The 24,801-nt window shown below is 36.4% G+C and overlaps 1 protein-coding gene and 2 pseudogenes across 1 annotated transcript; all 3 read left to right on the forward strand.

The window, feature by feature from the left end:
• Positions 1-215: 215 nt before the first annotated feature.
• On the forward strand, positions 216-5,387 carry LOC143208476 (uncharacterized). Its single transcript, XM_076422946.1, has one exon. It carries the CDS (start codon positions 216-218, stop codon positions 5,385-5,387), a length of 5,172 nt encoding a protein of 1,723 aa, XP_076279061.1.
• A 4,266-nt stretch (positions 5,388-9,653) lies between these two features.
• On the forward strand, positions 9,654-11,350 carry LOC143208477 (cytochrome c oxidase subunit 2 pseudogene; annotated as a pseudogene).
• On the forward strand, positions 11,344-12,117 carry LOC143208460 (cytochrome c oxidase subunit 3-like; annotated as a pseudogene).
• Positions 12,118-24,801: the final 12,684 nt, after the last annotated feature.

A 24,801-nucleotide genomic window follows, 5' to 3' on the forward strand; every position in this document is an offset into this window, starting at 1 on the left:
ACAGTTTCAAAGTCAAGGACTTCAAAACAAACAAGGACGTTCTGGCTTGTTGCTGTGTGCTCTTACGCGTGCTCTCTGTGTTCTATTCTGTTTCAAAATTAACAGTTGAATTTATTTAAACCTTGTAATTCTTTACAAGCAACATGAACTCTCTCCATAAAGAAGCGGAAGTGCATTCGCGCTTGATTAATAACACTCTCTCCAATTACCACAAAATGGGGAAAGTGAACCAAACCTACCAGGCAATAAACAATAGAATTGTCTTGCTGAAAGAGTATTGGGAGAAATTTGGGGCTACCAATATTCGAATCGAAACGACGGCCACCGACCAGGAGAGGACGACGCTTCCGTATTTCAAAGATGACATCTACAACCAAACGGAGTCTGCCTACCTCACGGCATTGGACTTTCTGACGTCTGCTTTGGCTACGCTGTCCGAATTGCCACCCTCGGTCGACGACGACGGTACAACGTCGGGGAAAGATCAAGACGAAGCTGCACCGATGAAGCCACCAAAAGTTGAGTTACCAAAATTCTCTGGTGATTATACCGAGTGGGAAGGCTTTCATGATTTATTCATAGCTTTAGTCGACAAAAATAAGTCGTTAAGCGACGTTCAAAAACTATATTATTTGAAAACTAGCTTGGAGGGCGAAGCTGCGTTCGTTCTAAAAAACATTGCCACGTCCAAGGCAAATTATAAACCCGCTTGGGAAAAGTTAAAAAACCGCTTTACTAATGAACGTTCTCTTGTAAAGGCTCATTTAAAGATGTTATTTGATTCTCCGCCTATCGGAGTCAACGTATTAACTGATTTAAAGAGTTTACGGGATAGATCTAATGCTGCGCTCCTTGCGTTAAAGAATTTAGGTCGTAAAGTCAAGTATTGGGATGATATTCTAGTATTCCATTTTCTGAAAAAGTTAGACAAACAGTCAAAACAAGAATGGGAATTCCGTTTGGGAGAAGAGCTTCAGTTTCCGTCCTTCGCGCAATGGAATTCGTTTGTAGACATTCGTATTCGCTCACTCGAAGAATTCGAGGATTCTACTATTCAAGCGAACAAACCCGTCAAGAGTAAACAAAGTCAAAATGTAAAGGCGCACTTGAACGCTCGTGATTCTAAATGTATCACGTGCGGCGCAAATCATGCGTTGTATCAATGTGACGAATTTCGCAGCAAATCCGTCGATCAGCGACTTGCGCTCACTCGTTCTCATCAGCATTGTTTTAATTGTTTGCGAAGCGGTCATTTTCCGTCGAACTGTTCTAGCAAACGGGTCTGCTTAAAATGTCAGGGAAAACATCATACCCTTTTGCATTCCGATCGCAGACCAAATCAAGGTCAATCAGTCAGTACTAACCGCGAATCGGTAAACGGGAACGACTTTAGATTGTCTCGAAATTCCAATTCTCTCGCTCCGACGAACGACACTCTAGTTCCGAGTATCAACAGTAATTCAAGCGTACAAACGCCTAATGTACAAACACATCTAGGGTCGACGCGGACCCATTCAAAACAAATACTCCTAGCTACCGCGTGGATCAAAATTAGCTCTCACGCGGGACGCAGTGTACAGGTTCGTGCTTTAATCGATCCTGGTTCTGAAGCTACATTTGTCAGTGAAAATGTGGCTCAAGTTTTACGCGTCTCTCGCCAACGTACTCATACTACAGTGTCGGGAATTGGCGCGAATCGAACGGCTACCGTAAACTCAGCAGCGAATCTGCTGATCGAATCCTGTCACGAAACAGGACCCGTTATAACCATTCAAGCTCTTATATTAAAACGCCTCACCGCTTATCAAGTCTCTCCGACGGCTAATCAAGATCGTTGGACTCATTGGCAAAATATGCAATGGGCTGATCCATTCATTTCGCGTCATGCCCCGATAGAATTGATTATCGGTGCCGACTATTATAGTTCGATCTTATTAACCGGTGTTCGTAAAGGCGAACAAGGCGCTCTAATAGCGCAAAACACTATTTTTGGATGGGTGTTGACTGGTCCCATTCAACCAAGCAATGAACATGTAACTCATCTGCACGCTCTGCATGCTGAGGTTCACAACGAAATTAATGAAATATTGCATAAGTTTTGGGAAGTGGAAGCTACTCCACAAATAAATTTCCTTTCAGAGGAAGATAAAAAATGCGAAGAACATTTCGTAAAAACCCATTCACGCGAATCGGATGGTAAATACGTGGTACGGTTACCTATTAACACCGAGTCGCCTATCGATATCGGATTTACACATAACATCGCTGTAAAATCCTTTTACAATTTAGAAAAACGGCTGAAAAATAATCCTGTACAAGCCTCTTCTTATCACGGATTCTTGCAAGAATACTTGGATCTTAATCACATGAGAGAAGAATCGGCAATTGATTCTCAGTCAACTCAAAATGTCTTCTTATCTCATCATCCTGTCATTCGTCATGACAGCAAAACGACGCGATTGCGTGTTGTTTTCAATGCTTCAATGCGAACTAGCAACGGTTCTACATTAAACGACTTTCTTTTTGTCGGTCCAAAATTACAAGCCGACATTGTCGCGATCATATTAAAGTGGAGAAAGTCTCGTTTTGTTTTCGCTGCCGACATAGCTAAAATGTTTCGGCAAATTTGGGTGGATCCTCGTGATACCCACTTTCAACTTATAGTGTGGCGCTCTGATCCTAATCATTCTCTTAAAAATTACGCATTACGTACAGTAACTTATGGAACCGCTTCTGCTCCGTATCTCGCGAATCGAGTAATCAAACAGCTCGCAATAGACGAAGGAACGAATTTCCCCCTGGCAACTCCAGTTCTAAACGAACAAATTTACGTCGATGACGTGCTCTTTGGCGCCGATGATCGGATACTAGCTTTACAATTACGTCACCAAGTGACCGAACTTCTTAGTCGTGGCGGTTTTCATTTAAGAAAATGGTCAAGCAATTGTCCTCGTCTCCTCGCAGACATTTCTGATCAGGAGCATGAATTAGCTTCTAGTCGACCTTTTCAGGAAATAGAAGGCGTGAAAATGCTAGGTTTATTCTGGGTGCCTTCCAAAGATGAATTTCAGTTCCAATTTAAAGTTCACTTTCACTCTGATCAAACCGACACGAAGCGAACTGTCTTGTCGACTATCGCTCGAATGTTCGATCCTCTTGGATGGATTTCTCCTGTAATTATCACTGCTAAGATCTTTATGCAAAAATTATGGAGTGCCAAACTGAATTGGGACGATCCGTTGCCTGTCGATTTACAACAATCGTGGAATATTTATTCGGCAGAGTTAAAAGAATTGCCACTTATGACCATCCCGCGATGGATCGGGTTAGGAACTTCGACATTAAATTACGAAATTCATGGGTTCGCTGATGCTTCTCAACATGCATATGCGGCAGTAATCTTTTTACGCGTAGTCACCATTCCGGAACAAACAAGTCTGCATTTACTGATCGCAAAGACTAAAGTTGCGCCATTAAAACCGCTTACGATCCCACGACTGGAGCTGTTAGCTGCCGTCATAATGGTTCGACTCATTGAATACGTTCAAGTAACTTTAAAATTTATAAACTGTCCAGTTTACTGCTGGACGGATTCCGCGGTGGCCTTAGCATGGATTCACAAGCATCCGAGCCGGTTAAAGACGTTTACCGCGCATAGAGTCGCGGAAATACAAGGTCGCGTGCCGAATGCTACTTGGCGACATGTACCTTCGGAATTTAACCCCGCGGACTGTGCCTCGCGTGGTCTAACCGTATCTCAATTATCGACCCACCAACTCTGGTGGTGTGGTCCTTCTTGGCTAATAAAACCACCTAATGAGTGGCCGAATTTAATGCCTAGTCCTCCCAATGAGGTCAAAGAAGAAATAAAGATCTCACTTGAAGCGTTGCATGCTCAAACTCACGTTGAATGGGATCTGCCTACACGAGTCTCTTCTTGGGTAAAATTGTTACGCGTTACCGCTTACATATTTCGCTTTGTATCGCGATGTCAAGCAAAGGATACGGTATTTCTAGACTACGTCATAAATGCAAGAGAAATTAACGAAGCGCGTAAATTTTGGATTAAGTACGTTCAGTCCCTTCACTTCCAGGAGGAAATTAAGGTCTTGACAAAATGTAAATCGTTGCCTAAATCTAGTCCTTTATTACGACTTAATCCGTTTTTAGACACAGATGCTATTGTTCGCGTTGGCGGGCGGCTCCGCCACTCTGAACTGTCATATTCTCAACGTTTTCCGATCGTTTTACCGAATCATCGAATATCTGAATTGATTATAGCCGATTGTCACCAGAATATACTACATGGCGGTACGCAGTTGACCTTGAGCATCGTGCGTCAAGTATTTTGGATAATTAACTCGCGACGAATTGTACGTCGTTTAATTCATAAATGCGTTAAGTGCGTGAGAGCTCGTGCTACCACTGCACAACAACAGATGGGTGACTTACCCAAGGTTAGAGTCACGCCTTCGCGTCCGTTTTCTCACTGTGGGCTGGACTACGCGGGTCCGCTACAAGCGCGCGTACTTTCCGGTCGAGGTTACAAATCGCATAAAGTTTATATAGCGCTCTTTATATGTTTAGCCACGCGAGCTATTCATCTCGAATTAGTGCTCGATTATTCAACCGCTGCGTTCTTAAGCGCGTTCGATCGTTTTGTATCGCGTCGCTCATTACCTTCCGAGATGTATAGCGATAATGGCACTAATTTTCAAGGAGCGGACAAAGAATTAAGTGTCGCATTTCAGCAAGTCATCTCAGATCCCGCCCTCCGCTCTCGCTTGGCAGGTGATAGCATCAATTGGCATTTTATACCACCTGCTGCTCCTCACTTTGGTGGGATTTGGGAAGCCGGAGTCAAAAGTGTGAAAACTCACCTAAAATTGATACTCGCTGCTCATACTCCTTCGATCGAAGAATTAAACACGCTATTGTGTAAGATTGAGGCGTGCTTAAATTCGCGCCCCCTAGCTCCGTTGAGCGACGATCTCGAGTCCTGCGAGGCTTTAACTCCAGGCCATTTTTTAGTGGGCGGACCCATAAAGTCTGTTCCCACTCCTTCTGTCTTAGACCTTAATGAAAATCGATTGTCTCGATGGCAAACGATCCATAAGATGCACGAGCAATTTTGGAAGATATGGAGCAACGAGTATCTACGAAATCTGCAAACTAGAACGAAGTGGCATTCTCAAGCTCCTAATTTGCAAATTGGAGATCTGGTACTGCTGAAAAGCGCAACGCTTCCCCCTGCTAAATGGGAGTTAGGTCGTGTGACCAAATGTCACCCAGGAAAAGACGGGCTCACTCGTGTAGTAACCGTCAAAACCGCGCACTCTCAGTATGTACGTTCTGTTACGAACCTTTGTAAACTACCTGTTAGTTAATAAGTCGTTATGTGTTAATTGCGATTAATTCTATAAGTAATCTTTACTCCTCTTTCTTTTCTTCGCGGTACATGATACCGCGAGGCGGGCGGTATGTTTCGTATTCAAGTTACTATCAATTTGTACTAGACGCTCCATCTAGGAGAAGACAAATTACCTATGTATGTTACAAGTTCGACCGTCTCGATTATAGCGCTCGATCATTCATAACCGATCACTACGCCGAAAATTTCAGTCTCGCCTAATGCGACTACGAGAGAGCAAGTGTCGTCTAATACGAAGAGAGCACCACGTGTAATACACCGTCTGTACAAACTTGATGTTTGCAAAGTATAATAGTGAAGAAACTTACAACTTCTTCGCTAAAATAAATGAACTGGTAAAAGCCGAGAGTGTTTAAATTCTTCGCGCTAACATCTTTATTATTAATAAAATTAATTTTATAAAAAATTCTTTTTAATTTAATATTATATTTTAATTATAAACAATATTTATTTTTCATAAAATTTATTTATAATAAATAAAATTTCTACCCTAATTAATTAATAAATATTTACTTATAAAAATTTCTTTAATATAACTTTTTATTATTAATAAATTTTAATTTATATAAATTTAATTTTAACTATTTCTATTTTAATTATTGATACTAAATAAAATTTATTTTAATAAATTCTTACAAAGTACAAAAAACTATTTAAATTTAATTTTACCTTAAAATAATTATTAATAAATATTAATTTTATATAAAATTCAATTTTAATTAATTCTTAATTATTCAAGATATTAAATTTACTTATAACTTATTTTAAATTTTTTTCTCATAAATTTATAAACATAAATTTTAAAAAATTTTAATTTAACTTTCTTTACTTTTATTATTAATAAATATCAATCTTACACAAATTTTATTTTTAATTATTATTATATTATTAATAAATATTAATTTTATAATTTACCTTAAATTAAATATTTACCATTCAATATTATAAATTTAAAATTATCACTTATATAAATAAGCTAAATTTAAGCTTTTAGGTTCATACCCTAAATATAGAAAAAAAATCTCTTATATAAGTAAAATGCCTGAATAAAGGATTATTTTGATGTAATAAATATGTGATATTAAACACTTTTACTAAAATTTATATTTTTTAATTCATTTAAACCCTTAAAACTCAAAATTTTAAATGCTATATACACTTAAATATATATATATATATATATATATATATATATATATATAATTTAAATAAATATATATATATATATATATTATTAATTTCAAAATTAAATAAATATTATTATTAATTATAAATTAACTTAATAATTTATTTATTATTGATAATTATATCTATTTTATCAATAAATACCCCTAATTTATTCCTTATATGAATATTTCTAGAAATTTCATCAATATCATTTGTAATTTACTTAAATATTAACTCAATTAAAATTTATAGAATTTTATATTTTCTTATTTCTAGAATTTCATCAATTTTAATTATATTTTCAATTTTAAACTTATCTTATATATCCCCCATTAATTATTTATTAATTTTTAGACTTTGAATGAAACTAGGAATATTCCCCTTAAATAACTGAATAAATTTTATAATAAAAAATATTAATTATATTTCCTTAATCCCTTTACTTACTATTATAAAAATTATCCCAATATTAATTTTTATCTATTTTATTAAATTTAATTTTTATATTATAAATATTTTAATAATTATAACATTACCCCCTATTATTTTTAGATTCAATACCTCATCTTACCCAATATTATTAAATTATTCATCTATATATAATATACCCTTAATAATTATTTTTAGATTCTTTAATATTTCACTAATAATACATTACTTAATTATATATATAATGATTACATTATACGTAATATTAATATTAAATTCATCCTCTGTATATTATAAAAATTCATTAAATTTAAATATTTCTAAAAATAATTTTTTTAATTTATTAATATTTATTTACGCTCAATTACCCCCTTTTTCAACATTTATTATAAAATGAAATTTAATTAATTATGTTATAAAATTAAATAATAACTTAATTTTTATTATAATTTTATTAATTTTATATAGATTAATAATAACTTTTAATTATTTAAATTTTAATAATTACAATTATTATTTAAATTTTATAAAAATTAATCATAAAATTAATTTTAAAAAAAAAATTAATTATTATTCAATTTTCAATTTAATATTTATTAATTTTTTAATAATTTTTTCTTATATTCTTATAGATTAATAATTTATATATATATATATATATTATCTTTAAATTTGCAATTTAATATTTTAAATTAAACTATATAAATAAGATTTTAAGTTAATTAAACTTGAAACCTTCAAAGTTTTATATATATATACTAATTATTAAATAATTATTTAAATCTTAATATCTTACTAATATTATATATATATATATATATATATATATATATAATATTAGAAAAATTAATTCCATTTATAAATTTACAATTTACTCCTTTAAATCAGGCATAATATTTATTTCAAAAAATGATTTTATTCCACTAACCATAAAAATATTGGAATACTTTATTTTATCTTTGCTATATGAGCTGGAATAATTGGAGCTTCCCTAAGAATAATTATTCGAATAGAATTAAGTGCTCCAGGAAAATGAATTAATAATGATCAAATTTATAATACTATTATTACTTCTCATGCATTTATTATAATTTTTTTTATAGTAATACCTTTTATAATTGGAGGATTTGGAAATTGATTAATTCCACTAATAATTGGAGCCCCAGATATGGCATTCCCTCGAATAAATAATATAAGATTTTGATTACTTATTCCATCATTATTTATATTATTAATAAGAAGAGTTATAGCGTCAGGTTCAGGTACTGGTTGAACTATTTACCCTCCATTATCAACCTCAACATTTCATCCATCTATCTCTATAGATTGTACAATTTTTTCATTACATATAGCAGGTATTTCATCTATTATAGGAGCTATTAATTTTATTGTATCAATTATATTAATAAAAAATATTTCTATTAATTATGATCAAATTCCTTTATTCCCATGATCAGTAAAAATTACTGCTATCTTATTATTATTATCTTTACCCATCCTAGCAGGAGCTATCACTATACTTCTTACTGACCGAAATTTAAATACATCATTTTTTGACCCCTAGGAGGAGACCCTATTTTATACCAACATTTATTTTGATTTTTTGGACACCCAGAAGTATATATTTTAATTTTACCTGGGTTCGGATTAATTTCACATATTATTTTTAATGAAAGAGGGAAAAAAGAAATTTTTGGGAACTTAGGTATAATTTACGCCATATTAGGGATTGGATTTTTAGGATTTATTGTTTGAGCTCATCATATATTTACTGTAGGGATAGATGTAGATACACGTGCATACTTTACATCTGCCACAATAATTATTGCTATCCCCACAGGAATTAAAGTATTTAGATGACTTGCCACATATTGTGGGTCAAAAATTATTTTAACCCCTTCTATTATTTGATCTCTTGGATTTATTTTTCTATTCACCATAGGAGGATTAACAGGAATTATATTATCAAACTCTTCAATTGATATTATACTTCATGATACTTATTATGTAATTGGACATTTCCACTATGTTTTATCTATAGGAGCAGTATTTGCCATTATTGCTAGATTAATTCATTGATACCCAATTTTTACTGGGTTAACTTTAAATAAAAAAATATTAAACATTCAATTTATTATAATATTTTCAGGAGTAAATTTAACTTTTTTCCCTCAACATTTTTTAGGTTTAATAGGAATACCACGACGATACTCAGATTACCCTGATGCATATTATTGTTGAAATATTATTTCATCAATTGGATCATTAATTTCCTTTAATAGAATAATTATATTAATTTATATTATTCTAGAAAGTTTAATTTCAAAACGTATAATTATATTTAAATATTATCAATCATCATTAGAATGACTTCAAAATTACCCACCATTATATCATTCATATAATGAATTACCTATTATTATAATTAAATTTTAATATGGCAGAATAGTGCAATGAAATTAAGATTCATTTAAAAAATTTTTAATTTTTATTAAAATTTAATACTTTATTTTATTTATTAATAAATTAACCTATCACTATTTTAATTAATACCTAAACTATTTTATAAAATTAATTTATTATTGGTTTATAAACCATACACTTATTTATTTAAATAATATAAAATATTGCTACATGAAATATATATTCCTTTCAAGACCCCAACTCCCCATTTGCAGATAACCTATATTATTTTTATAATTTTACTATAATTATTTTAATAATAATTACTATATCTACTTTATATATATTAATTTTTATTTTAAATAATAAATTTTTAAATTTAAAACTATTAAAAAATCATAATATTGAAATTTTATGAACTATCACCCCCATAATTATATTATTAATTATTTCTATCCCTTCATTAAAAACTTTATATTTTATTGATGAATTATGAAACCCTACTTATTTTACTATTAAATCTATTGGTCACCAATGATACTGAAGTTATGAATATCCTGAATTTTCTAACATTATTTTTGACTCTTACATAATTAAATCTATTGAAACTTTAAATCAATTTCGATTATTAGATGTTGATAATCGAATTATTATCCCATTCAAAACCCCAATTCGCCTCTTAGTAACTTCTATAGATGTAATTCACTCATGAACAATTCCTTCTTTAGGGATTAAAATAGATGCATCCCCCGGACGAATTAACCAAATATCTTTAATTTCTTTACGACCTGGTTTATATTTTGGTCAATGTTCAGAAATTTGTGGAGCATACCATAGATTTATGCCTATTGTAATTGAAAGAACTAACTTTAAAAATTTTATCAATTGAACTAATAAAATAATTTAAAGAATTAGTTAAAAAATAACATTAAATTGTCATTTTAAAATTATTATATAATAATACTCTTTCATTAGATGTCTGAAAGAAAGAAATGGTCTCTTAAACCAAAATATAGTAATTTATCAACTACTTCTAATGATTATATATATATATATATATATATATGTATTCTTTTATCCCTCAAATAAGACCCATAAACTGAACCTTCCTATTAATTTATACTTTAATAATTATTTATATTTATATGTCAATATTATATTTTACCCCCATATTAAATTATTATAATAAATCTTATTTAAAAAAATATCCTAAAATTAAAAAAAAAATAACATTTTAAAATTAATAATATGATATTAAATTTGTTTTCAATTTTTGATCCTTCAACAAATAATTTTATATCTTTAAATTGATTAGCTATATTTACCCCTTTATTTTTATTTAATTGATCTTATTGACTTTACCCTTCACGATTAAGAACATTTTGATTTTTAATATATAATATAATTTTTCAAGAATTTATTAAACTTACAAAAAAAAAAATTGCTTCTAATATTATTATTTTTTTAACAATTATAATATTAATAATAATAATAAATTTATTAAGATTAATACCATATATTTTTACTCCTTCCAGGCATCTCTCTATCAACCTTTCATTATCTTTAACATTATGAACAAGATTTATATTATATGGATGAATAATTAATACTAATAAAATATTTATTCATTTACTCCCAATAAACACCCCCAATATATTAATAATTTTTATAATTATAATTGAAACTGTTAGAAATTTTATTCGCCCATGAACTCTAGCTATTCGACTATCTGCAAATATATTAGCAGGACATCTTCTTTTATCACTATTAGGGTCTACTTTAGAATCAATACCTTATATAATTTTATTATTTTTAATTCAAAATTTATTAGTTATTTTAGAAATTTCTGTATCCATTATTCAAGCTTATGTATTTGCAATTTTAACCTTACTTTATTTTAATGAATCTAATTAATGAAAATTTCTCATAATCATCCTTTCCACATAGTTACAATTAGTCCTTGACCATTAATATCTTCTTGAAGAATTTTAAATATTTTATTAAGTATAATTTACTGATTTAATTCTAAAAATTTTTACTTAACACTATTCAATCTTATAATTTTATTTATAATTTTATTTCAATGATGACGAGATGTAATTCGTGAAAGAACTATACAAGGATGTCATTCATTAAATATTTTAAAACTATTAAAATTTGGTATAATTTTATTTATTATTTCAGAATTATTTTTTTTTATCTCTTTTTTTTGAACTTACTTACATTGTGCTATTGCCCCAAATATTGAAATTGGTATAATATGACCCCCTAAAAATATTATTATATTTAACCCTTATGACATCCCTTTATTAAATTCTATTATTTTAATTTCATCTGGTTTTACAATTACATGGAGTCACAATTTATTAACCAATAACAAAAATAATTCCATTACTCCTCTTACCCTAACCATTATTTTAGGGACTTATTTTTCATTTATTCAAATAATTGAATATTCAGAAGCCCCATTTACATTTAATGATAGAATTTTTGGATCAATTTTTTTTATAACTACTGGATTTCATGGACTTCATGTAATATTAGGAATTATATTTTTAATAACAAGCTTAATTCGTATAAATATAAATCATTTTTCTAAAATCCATCATTTTAATTTTGAAGCTGCAACTTGATATTGACATTTTGTAGATATTATTTGACTTATTTTATATATCTTAATTTATTGATGAATATATTAATATATATATATATTGTCACGTTAACCTTTTTCCGACGAGCGGTTTGACTCGCGGAAGCCGGTCAACTTCGGGCCTTGCAGGCGCTGAGACCAGGCCGCGTGCAAGCCGAGTACACGCGGTCCGCCCGAGACAAACGAGACTCGAGGATTCGACGATTTCCTCACGACAAACGAAAGGTTCGGGCGCCAGGCACCGCAAGGATGCCACACGAAACGCGGAACAAGGCTCGAGCTCGGAGAAGCCGAGGTCGAGAGTCGAATCTTCGAGATACGCGGATCGAAAACGACGTCGCGACGGGGCCAGATGGCTCGAACACGGGATGACTAGGACAGCCCTCTCGGCAGGACGGATCTCACAGGGAATCGAGTAATTCGACTACGATATGGTCTCGAGCTATTTATTGTAGCAGTCGTTAAATTACAAAATCTGCGGCCACGTGACCGCGACCCGAGAGCCCGCGCTCTTCATACCAGATAGCGAGAAGATGGTCGTTCGCCGCGCGGTTGTCTTACCGATTTTGCTCGCACGATACCGCTGACAATTACCGTGATTTCGTTCGCAACGAACTTCGGAAACGCGAGGCGCAGATGACCGGCGAACTGCGAGACTGTCGCGATGACTTCCGCCCGTGATTCGCCCCGACGCGTACGCTAACAATTACGCGATCGAACGCCGACGAAAACCCTACGATGTTCGGCGAGAGACACAGGATTCGAGAAACACGAAGAGACCGAAAAGATTTACTCTCACGAAACGCGACTCCTCTTAGGACACTCTTTCGCACGTAATTTAGAGACGAAAACTCTCAAAATAATCTCGAAATCTCAAAGCATTCCCGAAACGAACGCGAGCGAATTATCGAGGACGGAATGGGAAGCATTCGTCCTCTCGCGACGAAGGTCGAGCCGTCGCGCAACGAAATACCGAATGGATCACAAGTGCGGCTTACCGTTTCTCGTTTTCGATGCCCTTCTTCGGAACTGCTCTCGATAGAGCGTGAGGCACGGCCGGAGCGTAGGTGGACTTCATCCTAGACACCACGAAAACCTCCAACGGGCACTTCTCGGTTTCCCGACGCTAAGTTACAATTAGTTCGCAACGCGAGTGCAGAACGCACGACATGCGATAACGAGAGCCAGCGCGACAGTGATCCATCGATTTTCGGCAATCTAGCGGATCGAACTCGGTTCCCCCCACTCGACCGCTTTTCCGAATTGCCTATGGCGTGTTTCCACGGCGTAACTCTGCGGCACAGGAGCGTTCCCTCTTCGCGCCCTAGGGCCCCGGGCAATCACGAAATTGGTCAAGGAGCCTATCGCTCGACTTGACCAGCGGAGGGGCTTCCTCTTCTTGGCTACGAGGGCACCGACCCCGGGGTAGCTCTCCCTTGCCGGGGCGAGACGGCGTCAGGTCTTCCAGTGCGTCACCTTGGACGAGATGTTTAAGAGAGCTTCTGTCCTGGCGGCGCCTCCGGTTTGTTGGCCGAGTGTCCTCGCACCAAGCTCTAATTTCTCGAAACGGCCATTCGCTTTTCCGTCGGGAGCTTCCTGGCCTTGGGGCGATTGTTCATTTCCCGTGACAATTCGGACGATCGGTGGTTCCTTCTGCGCGTTCCATATACGGCCCTGAAACTTGCCGTTCTCGGCACGCGCGACAGATGTCATTAGGAGGTCCTCGATAATATCGGAATCTCTTAGAGGAGCGCTCTCGAATCCTGTATCGGTAACGTGTCCCGTTAGAGGGCGGTCCGGTCCCTTATCGCTCTCAAATATGCGCGGAATTAACGGAGAAGGGACGTCGCAAAGGTTGCAACGTCACAACTCCCCCCCCCTTAAAATGGACCGGACCGACACGGTTTCGTCGCCCCCGTGATCCGCGGCTCGACAGGTGAGAGAGCGTTCCTCCCTAAGAGATGTCCTTTACAAAACGGAGCCTTCACCACGAAGTGACAAACACGCCCTACAAATACCCAACTCCTGCAATCGAAAAATCAAATTGTTCAGACCCGGTCTGGGTTTCGGACGAGAGGCGCGAGCGTCAGTTGACCTTTTCAGTTCTCGCAAACGGGACTCGAATGCTCGTGTATTCCGGTCACGAGGGTGTACTCGTCAAGGGTCTACGATAGACCCTGAGCGTCACTGCCCTCGTCGGGGGTCGCTTGGCGGTTCTTCTCGCGGCGATAGCGAGTCGGCTGGTCAGCCGTCCTCTCCTGCGGCGGAACCGGGGTTAGGCGGTCGACGGGCAGCTCCGCTGGTTCCTACCCTGTCTCCCCCCTTGGTGGTAGCGGGGTTTAGCAATCGGTCGTCACCTCCTGCGGCGGTATCGGTGACAGTTACCTTCGACGTCCTTCCCCTCCGGGGCACTCGACTGGTATCCGATCGACGACACTTTTCCGCCGCGGTTTTTCGTGCGGCGGATTTACTACGCTTTGCCGCCTAAGAACGAAATCCCCCTCTAATAAGCGTGTCTCCTTCTGACGGAGGTCGTACCGTTTCGTTTTTCACCCCCCGAGAGGTGTTACCGTAAGGTCAACTGGCGGGTCTCGATTCGCATAGCGGCCCCGTGCCGGGCTCGGTTCTCGTCCGAAGTTCAAAACGCGAGCGAAGCTTGCAGTATTGTATGGTACGCGGTATTGTATGCGCAACGAAATGCGCCGTAACACCGGATTGACCAAGTGGCCGAAAACGCACGTCATTTCCGCATGCCCTCGTACGCCGATGTTGGTCCGAAATAATAGTCCGGAGGAGGATCGTTTTCCGTCGTTACCGTATCTGGTCTTCTTAATTTCGGGGGTGTTAGTCCCGTCGATACTTGCAAGGTCTCTACGTTTGGATCGGTAGGAGGGGTCAGGGTCGGTTGTTAGGCCGGACCCATCGTCCTCCACCCCCGGGTCCGTTTCGTAGGCGCTGTTATTCGACCCGTCCTCCTCCGACTGCGTCGACTTATCAATTTCTGCGACACCCGTTATGTCGGCCTGAATTTCGAATTTGTTTTCGCTAACGAGACGTTACTACGAGACTTCTCGACCCCAAGGTCTCTCGACCGCGCGGTGTTTACGCCGGGCGTCCGAGCGCTACCTTCCCCCCAATGTTTCGCTACTGTACGAAAACTGTTACTGGAAAGGCCAAACCGTCGTTGTCAACCGTAAATATTTTACCTACGCGGTATTTATCGTTCGCGACTTTGATTCGTACCATACAATACAGAAGTCGCGGAATGCCAACAATACGGCTACCATTTCGGAGAGCGATCGCGCTTCCGTTCGAACACAAACGGAATTACCTCCGAAAAAAAAATTTCCAAAATCAATCTGACCTTCCGATGAGGAACAGGGTAACGATTACTCGGTTGAAATTACCAACGGTCACCAACGTTTGAAATTCCCGAGAAAATGTTTCCGAAACCGGAAGACGTACTTCCTTAATTGAATATAACCAATTCTACCATCTTAGATAATCTCAAACAATACAACACCACAACCGCTACTATCATGCTGGCTCGCCGGAATCTTCCTCTTTTACGAAGAACGCACGGAAAGCACGCAAAGCAACGGAACGTGGTTGTCCGTGGCCTCCGTTCGCTACGTTCGTGAGAGCAATCTCGCGCTTCGTTTTAATTTTCCCTTAATCGCTTATCCTGTGTCTCGCAATTCCCGTCGATTTTTATAATCCCGCTCGAGCGATCACGGCGTGCCGGAAGATCGAACCGTGATCTGCCCTGTGAGAGTCTTTCGTCAACCCGTGCCTCTCTCCGTGTTCAGGGAAAACCCTTTCGAGAGAGAGGTCCCTGTTCGGGCGCCAATTTGTCACGTTAACCTTTTTCCGACGAGCGGTTTGACTCGCGGAAGCCGGTCAACTTCGGGCCTTGCAGGCGCTGAGACCAGGCCGCGTGCAAGCCGAGTACACGCGGTCCGCCCGAGACAAACGAGACTCGAGGATTCGACGATTTCCTCACGACAAACGAAAGGTTCGGGCGCCAGGCACCGCAAGGATGCCACACGAAACGCGGAACAAGGCTCGAGCTCGGAGAAGCCGAGGTCGAGAGTCGAATCTTCGAGATACGCGGATCGAAAACGACGTCGCGACGGGGCCAGATGGCTCGAACACGGGATGACTAGGACAGCCCTCTCGGCAGGACGGATCTCACAGGGAATCGAGTAATTCGACTACGATATGGTCTCGAGCTATTTATTGTAGCAGTCGTTAAATTACAAAATCTGCGGCCACGTGACCGCGACCCGAGAGCCCGCGCTCTTCATACCAGATAGCGAGAAGATGGTCGTTCGCCGCGCGGTTGTCTTACCGATTTTGCTCGCACGATACCGCTGACAATTACCGTGATTTCGTTCGCAACGAACTTCGGAAACGCGAGGCGCAGATGACCGGCGAACTGCGAGACTGTCGCGATGACTTCCGCCCGTGATTCGCCCCGACGCGTACGCTAACAATTACGCGATCGAACGCCGACGAAAACCCTACGATGTTCGGCGAGAGACACAGGATTCGAGAAACACGAAGAGACCGAAAAGATTTACTCTCACGAAACGCGACTCCTCTTAGGACACTCTTTCGCACGTAATTTAGAGACGAAAACTCTCAAAATAATCTCGAAATCTCAAAGCATTCCCGAAACGAACGCGAGCGAATTATCGAGGACGGAATGGGAAGCATTCGTCCTCTCGCGACGAAGGTCGAGCCGTCGCGCAACGAAATACCGAATGGATCACAAGTGCGGCTTACCGTTTCTCGTTTTCGATGCCCTTCTTCGGAACTGCTCTCGATAGAGCGTGAGGCACGGCCGGAGCGTAGGTGGACTTCATCCTAGACACCACGAAAACCTCCAACGGGCACTTCTCGGTTTCCCGACGCTAAGTTACAATTAGTTCGCAACGCGAGTGCAGAACGCACGACATGCGATAACGAGAGCCAGCGCGACAGTGATCCATCGATTTTCGGCAATCTAGCGGATCGAACTCGGTTCCCCCCACTCGACCGCTTTTCCGAATTGCCTATGGCGTGTTTCCACGGCGTAACTCTGCGGCACAGGAGCGTTCCCTCTTCGCGCCCTAGGGCCCCGGGCAATCACGAAATTGGTCAAGGAGCCTATCGCTCGACTTGACCAGCGGAGGGGCTTCCTCTTCTTGGCTACGAGGGCACCGACCCCGGGGTAGCTCTCCCTTGCCGGGGCGAGACGGCGTCAGGTCTTCCAGTGCGTCACCTTGGACGAGATGTTTAAGAGAGCTTCTGTCCTGGCGGCGCCTCCGGTTTGTTGGCCGAGTGTCCTCGCACCAAGCTCTAATTTCTCGAAACGGCCATTCGCTTTTCCGTCGGGAGCTTCCTGGCCTTGGGGCGATTGTTCATTTCCCGTGACAATTCGGACGATCGGTGGTTCCTTCTGCGCGTTCCATATACGGCCCTGAAACTTGCCGTTCTCGGCACGCGCGACAGATGTCATTAGGAGGTCCTCGATAATATCGGAATCTCTTAGAGGAGCGCTCTCGAATCCTGTATCGGTAACGTGTCCCGTTAGAGGGCGGTCCGGTCCCTTATCGCTCTCAAATATGCGCGGAATTAACGGAGAAGGGACGTCGCAAAGGTTGCAACGTCACAATATATATATATATATAGTATAAAAAATATATTTAATTTCCAATTAAAAGATTTAATTAAAAATATATGTGAGTTACAATTTAGAGCGAAGTTTTGGGTAAGATTCAGCACATATATGATGCAGTAAACAACTGTAATATTAATAATATGTACAAATTAGCGGAGTCCAGAAATATTACAGTAAACGAGTAAGCTTAAAACTAACCTGAATCAATACAATTGCCGATAGCAAACCTTTGTATACATCGATACAATAACATCGATGCTAACAGCTCGGAGTCTTGTTACATACTGACTCTCACGCGCGTGTCGACAAGCGATGAAGCCAAGCTTGATTACGCACAGGCTTACATCCCCCCTTTTTAAGACCGAGGGTCCCTTCCATCGGTGAAAGGAACAATCTTACTAGCATGAAAAATATTTGACTCATTTTTCCTTAATCTACTATCTAACAAGAACATTACATCAGAAATTTTCTCTTTAATTTTAAAAGGACCTACTCTAATTGGATCTATTTTATTTTTATTCAATTTATTAGCGTTTTGTACATAAACTAAATCTCCTACCTTATAATTTATCTGTTTTACATTCTTATCATAATATTCTTTATTCTGATTGTGAATTTCTTTTGATTTCTTAAAAGCTATTTCTCTATTGTTGACTAAATTTGTCAAATTATTGTCGTTCACTTCGTCAGGTAAAAATGAGTGGTTTAATCCTGTCAGCAGATAATTAGGAGTAAATCCGGTCGAGCTGTGAATTGTGTTGTTGTAATCCTTTACACATTCCTCTGCTACCTGAGGCCATGATTTATTTTTATTTTCATAAATTTTACATCGTATTCTGTTTACCAAAGTCTGATTTGTCCTCTCGTTCAATCCGTTAGAAAACGCACAATCCACTGCTGTAAAAACCAATGCTACTTTCTGTTTATTTAGATATTGCTTAAACTGTGCTGAATTTATACCAGGATATTGATCTGCGAAAACCAATTTAATACTTCCATTTTTTTCTACTTTCTTGATTAGATTTATAAAATCTTTTGCAACTTGAGTCTTTGAGGTTATTATGTATGCAAATCTTGTAAAATGATCCACCGCCAAATGTAAATATTTTTTTGTACTTTTATTACCTTTGAAACCTCCTATTGTGTCAATCGACACTATTTCGAAAGGTTCCTTTGCTGGACCAAGTTGAGATAAAGGGGCTTTAAAGATACCTATTCTCGATTTATTTTTAATGCAAGTTTCACAAGATCTACAAGTCAATCTTATGTGCTTATACATATTTTTGAAATAAAATTTTTGGCCAAAGGTTAAAATTAACTGTTTTGTGCCTATATGACCCTGATCAGCGTGTACCTCGGTGATAAGAAACTTTCCGAATTCTTCAGTAATCCATATTTTCTCTCTATTATTTAGAATTTTATAAATTATATCATCTTTAATAATGCATTTATCATCAACTTTTAACAATTTCTGATTTTCTTTGATATCGTTCAATTTCAGTAAATTTGAGGTTTTAATCACAGAATCACTGTTTGTATCCTCATGTGAGTCCAAAACCGGATTTCTAGACAAACAATCAGCTTCAGTATTTTCTTTACCCGGATTATATACCATTTCAAAATCAAAATGTGAAATATAATTCAAAATCTGAACCAGTTCCATATCATTACTTTTTTTTATATTGAAATTTTCCAATGGTCTATGGTCCGTAAATACTACGAATTTCTTTCCTATCAAATAAAATTGCCAGTATAAAATGGCTTCTTTAATGGCTAAACATTCTATAAAAATAGCTTTCTTCTTTTTCTGAGCGTCTGTCAACTTTCTAGAAAAGAAAAACACCGACTTCAAGGAGTTATCTTCCTGTGGCTGTTTCAATATTGCTCCCACTCCTTCGATACTTGCGTCAGTGAAAATAAATATTGGGGCCTCTGGATCAAATATTGCCAAGGCAGGAACTGTGCACAAATATTCTTTTGTTAAATTAAAACTATTCATACACTCTTCAGACCAATCGAAGGATACATTTTTCCTTAACAAATTTCTTAGAGGATCCAGTAAGGCTACGTGATTTGGTATAAACTCCAAATAAAAATTAATCTTGCCTAAAAACTGTCTGATTTGTGTTTTTGTTGTAGGTATTGGAAACTTCTTAATAGCCATTAAATTATCGTTTATTGGTTTAATCATATTGTTTCCAATTTCGTGTCCCAAATATGTTATCTTTTCTTGGACGAACTGACATTTTTTTTTATTCAGTTTGAAACCTTGTTCATATAATGCTTGCAGAACCCGCTCTACATGATATAAATGTTCTTCGTAAGTTTTAGAGAACACCAATATATCATCTATATAATTTACTGTGAAAGAATCCAATTTATTTTTTCTTATCACGCTTGCTAAGACTCTTTGAAAGATAGCGGGAGCAGATTTCAAACCAAAAGGTAAACATCTCCACTGCCAGTGGCCATGATGGGTTACAAAGGCCAGCTTATATCTGTCTTTCGCACGCACCGGAATCGACCAAAACGCCGAGTTCACATCGAATTTTGAAAAAAACTTACTATTTCTGGCGCGTACCGTAAGATCATCTATCCTTGGGAAAGGCTGACTTTCTGGCACTACTATTTTGTTGAGCTCTTTAAAATCGATACACAAGCGTGATCTTTTCCCTTCTTCTCTCTTAAAAACCATGGTTACAGGAGCTGCATAAGGACTGCTTGACTCTTCTATTAAACCTGCATTCAACAAATCCTCCACTTGTTTCTCAATTTCTAATTTATCTTGAAAAGAGCATCTATAAGGTTTCTTTGAAATATATCTATTTTCTGTCAGTTTCACTGTGGCTTCATAATCCTTTACTGTTCCTATATCAAACTTTGATTTGGCAAAAATTATTTCATTTTTTTTTATAATATCTTCTATACTATTAGTGCTTGTTTCACTCATGTTACTTTGCTTATCTAAATTTTTATTTTTCTGTTGTTTTTGTGATATCTTCAAATTTTCATCCTGGCAGAGCTTGAATTTTGTTATTGAATCTAGTCCTAATAGAAATTCACAATCAATACTTTCCTTAACTATGAAAAACGGAAAGTCCTCTTCTAAGTTACCAATTTTAGTACGTATTATTGCAATCCCCTCCGTTTTCGCCGTTCCAGCTACGCATTTAATAGTATCTCTCCCACCTATTATTTGTTTAATATTTTTATTATCGTTTATAAAGGTGCTATTAACCATGGAGATGTTGGATCCCGAATCATATAAACCAATTGCTGGACAACCATTTGCAAAAAGCTTAATTTTTATAAGTGGGAGAACTATTCGTTTTTTGCCTCCTCATAACTTGCTACTACTTCCTGCAATTCGTTATTATTTGTAACCTTGATATTTTCATTTTTAAAATTTTTAATTTGCCTATCTTTATTACGGCATATACTTTCTGAATGCAATCTATTTTTGAAACCTAACTTATCACAAATGCTACATGGTCTTTTTTCACTTAGCATTCTCTTATTTACATTGTCATTTTTCGAATCGTTAATTTTACCGAGTTGTTTTAATTTTGACATTAAATTTTCTATATTTATGATGGATTTTCTATCTAACTTATTTTGAATAAATTTTGGTAAACTAATTACAATCATGTTAATTTGTGTGTTTGTAGACAAGCTATCATCCGCTTCTATCAATAATCTTCTTTTTTTTAACGCGTATTCTAGTAGCGAGCCGTTATAGAATTTAAAATTATAAGCATACGCTATATCTGTCCAGGACTGTGCAGAGAAGGTGTCAATAAAGGCGTTATTCCATGCCTCCCAATTTAACAAAGAGTTCTGCTTTACAAAAACATTATACCAATCTAATGCGGATTTCTCTAGAAACAATCGTACTACTTCAGCGTATTTATTTTGGGCAATCCCCACTCTGTCACACTCCTGCACAAATAAATTAATCCAAGCGCTCGCATTTATATTTTCACTATCGAACTTTTCGATCACTATATCCTTTACCAAGGCACTTGTTTTTCTTTCACTTGTGATTGTTGACTGTTCGTTTGGCCTTGACTCTTGCTCGATATTAGCCTCTTCCAGATATTCGTCATACAACACAACGTTGCCTTCTGTATCCAAGTAAATTTTCTGAAGGTCTCCAGATAAAGTCAACACCACATTGCGAAATTTATTGCGAACCTTCAAACTTTTAACTACGTTTTTAACGATAGGATTTTCAAAAAGCCTTCCATGCTGAACACTCGTCTGCTTATCTGCTGGAAACAAAAAACTTTCCTCTCGACCAAGCAGCTGAATTCTTTTCACTTTAACTACGGTGCTTTTCGTATCTGCACCGGCCTCCGAGACAAAATAAAACTTTGCCTTAAACTCCATTGTATTGATTGTGAGTTACAATTTAGAGCGAAGTTTTGGGTAAGATTCAGCACATATATGATGCAGTAAACAACTGTAATATTAATAATATGTACAAATTAGCGGAGTCCAGAAATATTACAGTAAACGAGTAAGCTTAAAACTAACCTGAATCAATACAATTGCCGATAGCAAACCTTTGTATACATCGATACAATAACATCGATGCTAACAGCTCGGAGTCTTGTTACATACTGACTCTCACGCGCGTGTCGACAAGCGATGAAGCCAAGCTTGATTACGCACAGGCTTACATATATATATAATTTATAATATAATTTTAATAATTTCTATTTCATTTATTATTTCAATAATAATTATTTTAATTAATTTTTTACTTTCAAAAACATTAAAAAAAGATCGTGAAAAAATTACACCATTTGAATGTGGATTTGACCCTATTACTAGAGCACGTCTACCTTTTTCTATCCATTTTTATATTATAACTTTAATATTTTTAATTTTTGATGTAGAAATTATTTTAATTCTTCCTATTTTAAATTTATTAAATAATCTTTCATTAACATCAATCTACACTTTATTCATTTTTTTAATAATTTTAATTATTAGACTTTGAATCGAATGATTTTGTAATTTACTTAAATGAATTTATTAAATTATATAAAGTAAAATTTACATTTAATTTCGACTTAAACTTAGGGTATCTATTACCATATATAAATTAAGGATATTAGTTAAAATATAACATTAAAATTGCATTTTAAAATTAATAATTATTATATCTTAATTGAAACCAAATCTTAGGTAAATTATTGTTAATAATTATTTTGAAATTTACATTTCCAATTAAAGAAATATATAGGTTAAGAACTTCTAATTCTTAAAAAAATTTTTAAATTTGTATTTCTTTAATTTATATAGTTTAATAAAAACATTATATTTTCAATATAAAATTAATTATAAATTTATAAATTTATTTAAAAATTTTTAATTATCTTAATATTTTCAATATTAAACTTTTTTTAAGCTATTTAAATAATAATTTACTTTATTAATTAACAATAAATAAATTAATATAATTATATATAATTTTATTAATTTTATTATATGTATATTAAAAAATCATTTATTTATTAAAGGGTATATTTTTTGTAAATACAATATTTTATTATAACTAACCCCTAAAATCTTATCTAACTTCTTTTCATTAAATTTATCATACAATAATGTTACGGATGACGAACAGGTGTTCAATATCATCTCTGGCAGGAACCGTCCTAGATAAACGAACAGAGTTTTTCCCTAGATAAATCTACATAATTGTTTAGGTTAGTTTAGGGCCCAAACGTACGCACGACCAACTGGTCGTTGACAAAATACGAATGTTCACTTGAAGGGTACTGACAAGTACCACCCGTCATTGCAGGGCTATATAAGCCCTTACATTTCTACTCTCGTGGGCTAGTACTGTCGTAATCACGAATAGTGTCGCGTCGTGCTGCATCTCGGAAGTCAACTACCAGTGAGATCGGACGTTCGTTCCTTTTGAATCAAAGTTTAACCGTACAGATTCCGCGAGTTCGGTCTAAAATCTGTTAGGCAGTGACAAGGTTGCTCCGAGTCCCCCGCATTGCCAGTGCGTCAACACCGTGCGTCTTAGCTTAGGTAATATCACCTTTCAATTTCTTTCCTATTCTAAATTCAGTTCATTCGCGACACAAGTACACTTGTAGAACGAAACTCTATAGTAAGAATATATTTGTCTTCTTTGATAATTAACTCAAATTCATTAAACCCATAATTATCGTCCAATATCCTAACCAAGTAATTGAACGTCCCCACATGATACAATCTTACCGCTCGGATTGTATCAATTAAATTATACTAGTTACGAGGCTTACTAATTATCCTAGAAATTCCCTGATTAACCATTAGGTTCTTTCGCGACATTCCAATTGTCCGAACAGAGATTTATCCAACCTAGCGGCTCCCCAGCTTTGCATTGGGTTCGTCCGCATCCTAACAGCTCCCTGATTTCGCATCAGGTTCGTCTGTGCTATTATACAACCTCCTAGCAGCTCCCCGGTTTTGCATCGGGTTCGTCTGCGTTTGACTCCATTCCTAGAGGCTCCCTGACTTCGCGTCAGGTTCGTCCTCGCTGTCAATAATCCTAGCGGCTCCCCAATTTCGCATTGGGTTCGTCCGCGTTCCTTAACTAACAAATTTATATCATATTCCTAGGGTAATAACCCTTCGCCGGCCACTCGTGCTGCTCGCGGCCCTGGCTCGTAACAGAACTGGTGACAGCGGTGGGATCTGTTCAATTATTTTAGGATCACTTTAATTTTGGGTTTACTACGTTAAATTACTCGTAGCTGAGTATTGACAATATACTAGTTTTCCTAGTTACGTCTCAATATTATTAGCAATATACTAGTTTTCGCTAGTCACGCTTTTATACCAATGATATACTAGTTTTCCTAGTTAAAAGGTTTCGATATACTAGTTTTCCTAGTTGAAAGGTTTCGGTAATATACTAGTTTTCTCTAGTTACATTCTTTAAAAATGCCGAATTCAGCTGCAAATACTTCTTCCGTTGACATAATGAACTTGACGGTTTCACTTGCAAATTCTATGTCGCTGTTGACGCAAAAGACATGCTTACAG

Source organism: Lasioglossum baleicum, chromosome 4 (genome assembly GCF_051020765.1).
Source record: "Lasioglossum baleicum chromosome 4, iyLasBale1, whole genome shotgun sequence".
NCBI classification, from domain to species: Eukaryota; Metazoa; Arthropoda; class Insecta; order Hymenoptera; family Halictidae; genus Lasioglossum; species Lasioglossum baleicum.